Raw genomic sequence first — 11,422 nt, forward strand, 5'->3', positions numbered from 1 at the left:
TGCTAGTTATCCCGGGGAAACCAAATAGACAACTAGCAGTGGTGCACCCTGTGCTGTCACTAGTTGTCCCTGCAGAACGCCTGTGCCATGTATGCTCTGGCACGCAGCAAGTTACCCCAGGTGGGGTGGGAGAGGCTGAGATCAGCACTGGGCTGGCCCCCGCAGCCTTACCTGGAGTCCTCGGAGCCTCCCAGGGCTGCAGCTGTGTTGCTCCTGCCATGCAGAGCTAGCCAGCAGTGGAGTACAGCTTCGGCCAGCCAGGCTCCAGCTTTAAGAAGCATACGCTGCCGCAGCATGCACCACTCCACTTCTTTTCACTGCGGGTTTTTCTGATCCCTGGATATCTAGGGGTCAAAAAAACCCCTCTACACTGCTCCCTTGCACTGCTCCCTTGCAGCATGAACAGCTGAACATGTGGTGTGTGGCATCACATGGTGGCGTTCATCTGAACCCAGCCTAAAAAGTTACTGACCCCTGGCTCAGACTGTAGAGAATCATGGTTTTAGATCAAGAAGTTGAACTCCTGTAGCCCATGATTAACCTGTGTTACAGCAACTTTTAGTATAATTCTTAGAGTTTTTCTTTTAGTATTTAGGTTTATTTTTTTAGGGTGATATCTTTTAGAGGTGGCCTTGCATAATGCCTGGACCATCACGGCTACAATATCACTCTCACACTTACTTAAATGTCTAATTCAGGCTTCCATCTATACCTTTGTTTAATTAAATTAAACCAGAACTGACTAAAAAAAATCAACATCTGTGGCTTCCACATTCTTTAGGGGTGCACTGATAAAGATTTCTTGGCCAATACCGAATGACAATTATTAGCCAGCTATATCTGCTGATACTGATCCGATAGCTGATTTACAAGAATGCAGTCCAGCAGCTTGGAAAGCAGTATCTGGCTAGTAAGTCGGGGGGGGAAGGCAGATCGAGGCTCCCGCAGCGAGGAAAATGGGGCAGGGACAGGGACAGGAGCTGCACAGCCAGGGCAGTGAATGTGACCTCGCTGGGAGCAGAACAGAGCTGTGGGTGGCTCGTCCATAGGGACATGAGATGGGGAGAGGGGGCGACTCCCTGCTGCTGAGTGCACACCCGGGGGAGGCATAGGGGGCATGTACCTTCACCCCCCGTGGATTTATGCGTGGGGTGAAGGCAGGCTGCCCACTGCAGGCTCAGAGCCAGATGCTGCACTGGCCTCTTCCCAGTGTGGGGGCTGGGCCAGGGCTGCACTCAGGGCGGGTGGAGCAGGCAGTGGTGGTGATGGGAGGGGTGGCTACAGTGAATTTGGGGATGCCCATATCCCACCCCATAGCCACCACTCCTAGCGCCACTGCCACCCACCCTGCCCCTGCCCACTCAGAACCCAGCCCCAGCCCAGCCCCCCTGCCAGGAAGAGGCCATTGTAGCCCCGCCCTGAAACCACAGCAGATAGCTTGCCCTCGCCCCATGCACACGTCCAGGTGGGGCACGTCTCCCCTGGGGTTGCACTCTAGCCAGGCAGCGCCTGCCCCTGCCCCACTCCCTCCCTTACTGTGAGGGCCTCACTCTGCTCCCCCTCCACACCCCTTCTCCCCCACAGACTTACCAGCCAGATGCTGCTCTCCAAGCTTCAAGGCTGCACTCCTGGCTGCGTGCATGATTCGGCTGTGTGCGTGCATGCAGCATTTATCGGTGGCATTACTGGCTACACTGGCCAAAAAAAGCTGATTGCCAATAATGTTAATTTTCCTTTTACTGGTGCCGATCTGGTATGCAACTGAAATATGGGTGCACTTCTAGCTCCCTTAGTTGTAAAGTTCACTTGCAGGCAAACTTTATTAAAACATTTAAAAGTTACAGTGTTTCTTAAAATAAACCAGTTTTCGTTTAAACGTACAGTTTTTATTGCAGTATCTTTGGTGTAGGGATATTGTTTTATTTGACTGTAAAGAAGCATAAACATTTAGGCTGCTGTTTAAATGATGGATAAAGACTAAAGACTTTCCACTAAAGACTTTTGATTATTTTAAGCATCCATTTTTTTCTACTGATCTGAGATTTAATCTTTTCCGAGAATATAGAGTCATAACGGCATAAAACCTCTTTTGCTCAGGCTCCCTCTTTTCTGTAAATTAGAAACCCATATTTCCCTTCAAGGGAATATCTGAAACACAATTTTAGAGATTGGTAAGAAGCGTTAAAAACTTCAAATTACTATCCATTATTTTAAGGAGTTTTTCCAAATAAAGCTAAACACAATTTTTACTGTTATTGGAAAATTGATTACTATCTTAATAATTAAAACATAATAGAAAAACTGCTGGTTCAAATGTCAATACCTCCAGCTAGTCAGCACATGCTTTTTCCTCGCTGTATTTATTTTAATGTTTTTATATATTACTTGGAAGCAAGTCATGCATCACCATGACTTATTGCCACTTTAATCCAAAAGAATGCCAACTTTAACTTCTGTAATGAATGCCCCAATTAATAAATACACTGTATTTCTAACTCTCTCTCTTTCTATATATATAGCAACCTTTTTTCAATAGGGTACAGTAAGTACAAAGCACATAAATTATAGCTTGATCAAGGCTTAAAGTTGCCTCCTCTTTGGGGCAGAAACCTCATCTTCATATGTATTTGTACAATATCAGTGAGTGCCAACTGCAGCCCCTGTGTGCTATGTAATATAAACATTAAATTATAATATGATAACTGTTCCTCTTAAAGAAAAGTTGCAACTGCAAAGTACTCATGCAAAGTACTCATTTTACTAAATTACCATGCTAGGGTTAAACCAATCCCATTAGTAACCTTACATTGCCCCTCTATCCTGACATACACATTTACAGCCTGGAAACTACAAAAAAAAGATTATGTCACATGGGTATAGTGTCTTTAACTATTGCCATGAGGTCATTAGATTACATAATAATAACAACAACAGTAATCATACTGCTCCTATCTTATGAAAATAGAATAGGAAATGATGCCTCTGGATATCAAGTCAGTCACAATTTCTTCCCTCTAAAATTACATTAGAACTCTTGAAAGATTTATTCAAAAAATAAAAGAGGATCTTCTGTCAAGTTCAGATTGCTATGCTGAAACACGTATACATCTTCCCACTTTAATACCTGCACATTTCAAAAATCTGAAGGAGTAGTAAATTATTATGGGATAAATACCTGCGGCCTCTCTGATGCTGCACGGCTTGACATGCTGTTTGCATGAAAATAATACCCTTCAATTCTGGAAACTCAAGAATCTCAAGGTAATCTTGAACAACCTTCCAGTCAGGGACAACATAGTGAGTCACATCATCTGACAACAATTTCCCATCTGAAACATAATTCAAATTTTAGAGGTGTAAACAACATTTGCAACACTGGTTTATTAATAAATGTCTGCCATGCTACAGAATAAAAATATATACGCATCTTTAACCTCCTATTTTTCTAATGTCTCATATGGTACAACCTTGTCTCATTTTGCTTTTTGGGATTGAGGGCTTCTATACTGACATAATATTATAAAAATAACTGAAAGGGAACAAAGGTCTGATTTCATTATAACACTTAGCGTGCAGACAATAGATCATTTTCTCTGCTATTGTGGAAAAAAATTGAAAAAAAGATTTGACACAAAATCTCCTATGGATTTATGCAATGGGGCGTATTCTTTCCAGGAATTGCTCCCACAGATGTTGTTACCAGCCAATAACCCACTTGCTGCTGGCAGGCTTGCCTAGAGCCCTTTCCCCATATTAATAACATGCACATAAGCATACACATTTGGAAAAAAAACACTTTGCCAAAATGGGAAAGTTTTCAAATCTAATTCATCCTAAAGGAAGGTGTCACATGTATTCGGCTGGACTTAACCATCTAAAATGTTGGAAAAAACAGAGCAGAAATCAGAAAATGTACCCAAGCATGAATTGTTTTAATTTTATTGGCATTCCAAGTAACCTCAGCATAAGCAGCTTTTTCTTTGGGTCTCAGCTATGTTTTTCCTCTGTATCCATTTGTTCCTAATGCCATTATTAGCATTTAATCATTACACGCACAGCAGTCTAGGTGGATTATATTTATGCTATACATATCTTGACAAGTTAAGTGACTTTCATAGGTTTCCTAGGAACCAATTCAATGCAATGTGTCTTGTTAACAGTGATCCTTGTAAGTTATTTAGTCACTGAGGCCAGTCCTGCTTACAGTGACATGGCAACAACTACCGTTGAACTCGGTATTAAAACTGATGGCCGAAGAGATATAATAAAGCTAATCTTTCAGCAACAGATTGGAAGGCAAATTCTCTGAAAAGTGAAATGTCACTTCAAGGTTTATATAGGCTGTGCATGTTAAGCCATCCTTACCTAACATCCAGACCTAGATTACACTAACTTCTGAGTAGGCACAGGATGCCATTTAAAAATATCTGTATGCATGATTTATGCAGACAAGCTCTCCTAGTGCATGAAATATGTTTGCTCAGCACAGCATGTTGAGTCAGGAACAAAAACAAATGTCTGCCTTCCTCCTGAATTACCTAGAACAATTACATACAGGCACATACTGACATTGATCTATAGCACAATTTACGCTGAAGTCAGGAGGAAGGGAATCAGACATGAGAGAGGACAGCATTTGGTTTTGAGACTGTAATGTGACTCTTAATCTCTGGGGGTCCATAAGCAGTTGCTCATACATCTCTACAGCCACCAGGCTTCCCAGGGAATGCTAAGCATAACCTTGCCCAACATGTTAGGCAACAAATATGCATCTACTGAGCCTCCATCTCATTAGCTGGCCAAAAATATAAAAAAGAGGTTTGTTCCGAAATGTAGTGGATCTAGGCAAACAATTTAGAAAACACTTTTTATAGGCAGGGTGAGAAACTCAACTGAAAAATCATTATTCTTTTTGTCCTGAACCTGTTGTATCTGCTATGTTAATCACCTAGTATTGTTAATATGTTGCTGCAAAGAAATTAGTGGATTAACCCCCACCCCACACACAAAAACACTAAAAAAAGGTCAACTGAAGATAATCTATTGTGTACATCATAGCACTGTGCTATACAAAACAACATCAAACTAGAAATCACAGGAGCTGGCAGTCTTCCCACATCTAAGATTGTCAGGTATAATACGGATAATTAAATTTAATTACTGAACAAAAACTGCTGCTCCTGCAGATTCAAAAAAGTTTCAATGTTAACCACTCAGCCACGTTACAAGTATACTTAATGGATATCTATAGGATTTAACTCGTGATACAATCTTGCCAAAATTTATATTTAAAAAAAAAAAAATCCTTTTAAACAGGGTGTAGTATGTAGTGGCTTGCCACATAACACTCAGAAAGTCCTTTAACAACGTATTGTGGTCCCTATATGCACACAAGCCATTTACAGGAAAGCCTCGCAACAACCGCCTTCCCTTTCCAAGTCTCTCCTTTTCCTGTTTTTTTCTTTTTAAACCCTGCCCTCGGTTATTTGTGCGCGTTTCTGGTTTGGAAGCAGGGTTGTTGGCTGTCGCCGTGTCAGTCTAAGGACGTGGGCAGACAAGGGTCTTTGGGTAGGTGCAATATAAAGAGGTGGAAAAATGTTCTTTGCAAGCTTTCCAGCACAAAGGCCCTTCTTCAGGCCTCGGAGGCTCTGCAGGCGTTACGCGCGGCACACGACACCAGCAGAGCCTGTTTCGGAAGGGCATTTTGTTACGCACTCGCTTCTCTTGGCCCTCCGAACATTTCCTGCTGCTGCGTTTGTGTTGTTTCACAGCACCTCCCAAAACGCTTCACCTGCGACAGCGCGGCCTGTTCTGCTGGACAGGCTGGAGGCCCCTCCGAAACCGCCCGCTCTTCATTTTCACTTTTTTTTTTACTTGACTACAGAAAAATAACCGGTTTTTTTCCCCGTGGCCAAAACGCTTCGTCTATGGCAGCGGGGCCTGACCCTTTCAGACTTCCGCTGGACGGGCTGGGACCTCGCCGAAACCGCCCGCTCTTCATTTTCACCTTTTGTTGGACTACAGGAAAATAACCGTTTTTTCCGCCGTTGTTATATAACAACTTTGACGGACCACGGGGGCAGGTTTCCCTTTGGTGTCGGTGGTGGTGCTGCCGGCGGTGTTGGCGATCACGGACTGCCCACAGACGCTGCCAGCTGTGTCACGATCGCGGACCACCCGCGGACGCTGCCAGTGTCGTGATCCTGGACCACCCGCATAGGCTGCCGGCACCTTTCCCCCCCACACTCGGGGTCCACCTGCACGTGTGTGCACCCCTCCGCGTCGCCAACGCGCTTCACGCGTGCTGCCAACGCCACGGGGCGGTGGCGCGGCACCCGTCACCACAGACCACCCCGAGGCCTAACGGTGCCCCGGCCCGGCCCCGCGCGCCGCCCCCTCACCGCGGGCGCAGGCGGCCCGGCACAGGGCGCTGCGGCAGGGCACGTCGGGGCGCAGGTAGTGCTCCCGCACGACGCGCACCGCCCGGCCCGGCGGCCCCCGCAGCTGCACCACCTTCTCAGCGCGCTGCATGGCGCCGGCTCCACCCGCTGCCCGGCGTGGGGGGGGCTGACATGGCGGCCGGGGCGGGCCGGGCCAGGCCCGGGGCGGAGCTGCGGCTCCGGCGCCGGGACTCGCCGCCTCGGGACAGCGGCGCTGGTATTTTTCCTACGGAGAAACAAACAACAAAACAACCACAAAGAAGTGGAAGCGAGGGGCGAGTTGTGCCCGGCTCAAAATGGCGGCGCCGCGTCCTGTCAGCGAGGGGAGGCTGCTATTGCCCTGCGGGCCTGCGGTTGTGCATCCGCGGGTCCTTCTTTCCAACACCATCTGGACCCACTAAAAGCGTGAATGGCACCTCCTGAAGAGGGAGGATGTCGTTAGCTAGGCGTATAGACGAATTCCTGTGGAAAATAATGTCCGGCCTCAAGTACGGAGCCCTACATGAGGGACGGATGCAGACGGGATGATGGGGCAAAGACTTCTCCGCCTGCCCCACGCTTCCCGTCCCAAAGAGTCCTGCCCAGCCCGAAGCACGGCATGGAGGATGGTCCGGTTGTCCTCTGTGGATACGAGACCCGCCGTCTCGATGTCCTCAGTTTGTCTCTTGAAGAGAAAAATGAAATGCAGGCTGTCCTCGCCTGACAATGTTTTGCACTTAAATGGACGCCCGGTTTCAACTTTACGATGTTTCATCTGATGCAACAAGTTGGCTGCGTCTCCCTGGAGAACACCTGTCCACGCTTCCTGGGATGCTTTCTTTAAGAAAGCAGACGAAGAAAGCCAGAAAACCCTGCAGCCGGGACGTCTGAGAAGACTCCAGCCAGGAGTCCTTCAAAAAGTCCAGCCGAGAGCCCTTCAAAACGTCACCTCAAAGAAGTCCTTCCAAATCAATGTGATCGCTATTTACAATATAAATACATTCATGTAGCTATATTACTCATCTATAGTTGATCAAGTACAAAAATCTGGGGTATTTTTGGTGAAAACAGGGTATCGGGCCTTGGTTCAGGAACCAACCCCCCATTTATAACATTGTTTCTTATGAGAAGATTGGTTCCGAGTTGCAACATTTCGATGTTAAGACACGGTTTACAGGAACCAATTGTGTTGCAAGTCCGAGGACTGCCTGTACGGTGTACAGAAAGCAAGCCACGGAGACGTGGTGTGGGGAGACATGGTGTGGGGTGGCCCAAAAAGGAGGCCACCCCACATGGTGAAGAGAAAACTAGAGGACATACAGGCGTCGAGTTTCGTGTCAATAGCAGAAAACAGAAATGTCCTCTACGACGGCCATGAATGCCACGTGCCCCCGGAGGCTGGGGGGGCAAGGTGAGCTCGATGGCAATGTTGACGACACTTTTTCATATAGACATTCAGGCTGGAAGGGACCCCGGAGGGTCATCACGTCCAGCCCCCATAGATTTCATAGACATTCGATAGATTCATAGACATTTTTGCAGGGGGTGCACTGCCAATCTCAGGGGATGCACATGCACCCCTTACGCATCGCCAATGATGATGGCCACCCTACGGTTTGGCCGTGCCAGGCTGCCAACTGACAGCCCCCAGGCTAAGTATAACAGCTTGAATAAGGACCTGGCGCTTGGGCTGAGATTATGATTGGAAATCCTTTTTTGGGCCACCCCACTCCCTGTTTCTGTGGCTCCGGGGGACTCTTCTGGACATCTGTGGCCAGGGTCTTGCCCAGCCCAAAGCACAGTTTGTGCATGCGCCGCTGCCGACTAGCAGTGCCCCATAGCCATGAGGCTGAAGTTGGTTACTCATTAAATTCTCTCTCTTTAGGATGTGTAATTCATTAACAATAAGCTTGTATTGGGTACAGATTCGCTTTAAAAAAGGAACTGGGAATAAGGAATGGGGAATAAGCAACCAACTTCAGCCTCATCCTTTGGGGTGCCTTGAGATCCTTTCAAGCGTGCCATGGGGCACCACACTGTTGGGTGTGCAAACATGACTCGCAAGATAAACGCAGAGATTTCATGTAGGACTCCATAGTGTTAAAAGCATTCTGCCCTGCTGCGGTCTTTCCGAGCTCTTTGCAACAGAAGAATCACTCTAGTATTTTTCTGTAGAGAAAAAAAAATGAAAATGAAGGGTTGGCATTTTCCAAGGGGTGCCTTAAGTCAAAAAAAGGGTCTTAAGGAAATACGAAGGATACCAACGGGTGAGTTGTCCCCTACTCCAAATGGCAGTCATCTCCTGCTTCTGTCAGGGAGGGAAGCAGAGGAGATGGCCACTGTTTTCCTAGAAGCTATGCCCAGGGTGGCGGCTGGTTCTTGCTTTCCCATGAGAGTGAGGCCATGCCTGCAAGGAAAATGATGGCCACTCTGTTTACAGAGCGCTCTTGGGACACAAGGACTGTGAAGCGCATGGAGCCCCAGTGAAAGGGGTCAACGGAAGAAGAGGGGGAGCAGAGCTGGGGCCAGGGTGATGCGGGGAAAAGAAGAAGACAGCGAGGGTCAGAGCAGATTTTGGAACAGGATGGAAACTGCAGGGAGAGTGGAAAGGACTGGACTCCTTGGGGTATGATGAAAAAGTAGAGTAGATGGGGAAGATACTTTTTCCTACTGTGTGTTTTAAGTCTAAGGATTGAGTCATTTACACTCATGCTTTGGAGGCAAGTGGCCTTCCCCTGGAACTTAAATCACAAAGCAAACCCCCACCATCAATTACAGAGAAATAGCATGATGTTGGGAACAAGGGGGAGCAGGGGGGTTGTCTCATGGAGTGCACCGGGTTGGCAATATGGTGCAGAGAACATAAATATCAATAGAGCCGCTTTTCCTAAACTGCAGGTTGCCAACCCCCAAAGGAGCTGTGCGGGGGAAGAGGTGTCAGATAGCGTAATTGATAGAGATTTAAAGGAGGAAAATTTTCCATATTTTTACAATAAAGAGAAGCCCAGCTCCCTAATTATATGATCCCTCTCTTCCTTTCTAGAAAATGAGCACGTATTATTGTCACCCTATGGGGGCACGTGGATCGAGTGCTTCTTATCAGATGGACAGTCATACTGAAAGAAGAGCGGGGTGATACAAATGCCATGAGCTGGAATTCTTTATTTCCCAAAGTACAACTCTGCTACAAATGTTAACAACAAACCCAGCTATGCTTGCTTTCTGTACAGTGTATTTTATTAGCAGTGGAAAGTGCTAATCTCATAATCAACACTGGAGAGAAATGCAAATTAATGATGAATTGCAATTCAGAGTAGAATTTAAAAAAATGTGCATTTATTGTCCTTCAGTGTCCAAGTTTCCCTCCTGATCGAATGCAGCTCAGTTCATTCATTTTTTCATCTTCCTCTATAACTAGGGGTCTACTTGCAGTGAGACAAAGCAATTTTTGTGGCTTGATCATAGCATGAAGAGCTGATTTCACAGACATCTTCCAGTGGCTCCACCCCTCACCAGTGATTGGCAGAGAGGTAGATACTGTATAATTTAATAGCCGATTCTGTGGAAGGTAAATTATATCATAGAATTTATCATATTTTTATAAATCTAAATATTACATTTAAATACACATTTAAATATATTGTAAATATAAATTTTACATACAATATAAATTGTAACTTATATCATCATGATTTATTATATGTAGCGTTCTACAAAAAGTTTAGAATACTAATTAATGTTACCTTACTAGAAACAGCTTCACTTCACTGACTGGCGCCTTCACTTCATCTATCTCACTAGCAAATAGTAACTCAATCATGATCCATGGCTGCAGTGATTGTTGCATTGTCGTTGTATTGTGGTAAGCATTGGGACATTCTAAAACAGCGTATTACATGAATAATATGCCGGGGGGGGGTGTTAAGTTTAATTTGTGGGAAATCACGGCCAACGCAGTATTTCCTGGCGATTGTGGACAATGTCATTTTTTTCAGTTTCCACAAAAACTGCCAAACCACATATTAAGTAGATCCCTATCTATAACCTTGTTATAGTGAAAATGCTCAGGGAAAGTTACAAATATTTGGACAGTTAGATAGGAAAAAGTATGGGAATCCCAGTGATAAACCATTTGTAGACACGTATAAGATAGGTCAAAGTCAGGCACAGGGACAGAAACCATTAAGTTGGTGTTAATATACTGATGATTCTCTGGTTATTATTATTCAGCACTAATTGTTGATCCCTGAATTATTAAGAGTAATATAGTAGTTTACCTGGTTAATGAGCTATAAATTAAGCTTAACAAAATCCCTAACCTAAGAACTCTTACATATGCCTCTGCAGCAACATGCATAATGAATTCTTCAGGTCAGATCAATGTAAATGGTCACAAGGATCAAAGAAAAATCTCCAGAATCCTGTCCCTCTGCTATCTGATTTTCAGGCGAGGGATTTAACAGTAATACCTAGCTCTTAGAGCTCTTTTCTTCAGCAGATTTCAAAGTACTTTACACAGGAGGTCAGCATTATTACACATAACACATTTTGTAGATGGGGAAACCACGGCCCTGAGAGGTTAAGTGAATTACCCAAAATGAACCAGGACTAATGGTAGGGCCAGAAATAGAATCCAGGTGTTTTGGGTTCCGGTCCAGTTCTCTCTCTGCAAGAGGACAGTTCTAATACCATCACTCTTTGGGGCCTCTTACACTACATGTAAAGAACTGTTAATCCTTTTTCATGACCTCATACACATCACAGTCTCAGCTGTGCTTACAGTCCAGTGCAGGACATCCTGTGGCTGTCCTTATAGGGAGAGAAGCTAGGGATGCCGTGAGATACAAGGAAGGCATCTCAGTGCTTCCCTGTGGTTTATAGGAGAAAAATATTACAAAATTAAGTAATTTCATAAACATAGATTGGGCTACCTTCCTGGATACACCCACCAGGGAGGTATTTGCCCCAGCCCTAGAATCCTTAGTTCTTCCCTGAAGCAATGT

At 45.3% G+C, this 11,422-nt stretch overlaps 1 protein-coding gene and 1 long non-coding RNA gene across 2 annotated transcripts in view; one reads left to right on the top strand and one right to left on the bottom strand.

Annotated features, from left to right (window-relative positions):
• DIS3L (DIS3 like exosome 3'-5' exoribonuclease) overlaps window positions 1-6,602 on the bottom strand; it is a 28,376-nt gene extending 21,774 nt beyond the window's left edge. Inside the window, exons 1-2 of the mRNA XM_014606010.3 lie at window positions 6,402-6,602; window positions 3,176-3,329 (exon numbers count right to left, since the gene is read on the bottom strand). Coding sequence (XP_014461496.2) covers window positions 3,176-3,329; window positions 6,402-6,531 — 284 coding nt within the window. The 5' untranslated portion in view covers window positions 6,532-6,602. The remainder of the gene's footprint in view (window positions 1-3,175; window positions 3,330-6,401) is intronic.
• A 700-nt stretch (window positions 6,603-7,302) lies between these two features.
• Window positions 7,303-10,072, top strand: LOC132243964 (uncharacterized). The gene is made up of 2 exons (XR_009455527.1): window positions 7,303-7,830; window positions 9,463-10,072. It is a non-coding gene; the product is annotated as an uncharacterized LOC132243964 (long non-coding RNA).
• Window positions 10,073-11,422: the final 1,350 nt, after the last annotated feature.

The sequence above is a fragment of the Alligator mississippiensis genome, chromosome 11 (genome assembly GCF_030867095.1).
Source record: "Alligator mississippiensis isolate rAllMis1 chromosome 11, rAllMis1, whole genome shotgun sequence".
Classification (NCBI taxonomy): Eukaryota; Metazoa; Chordata; order Crocodylia; family Alligatoridae; genus Alligator; species Alligator mississippiensis.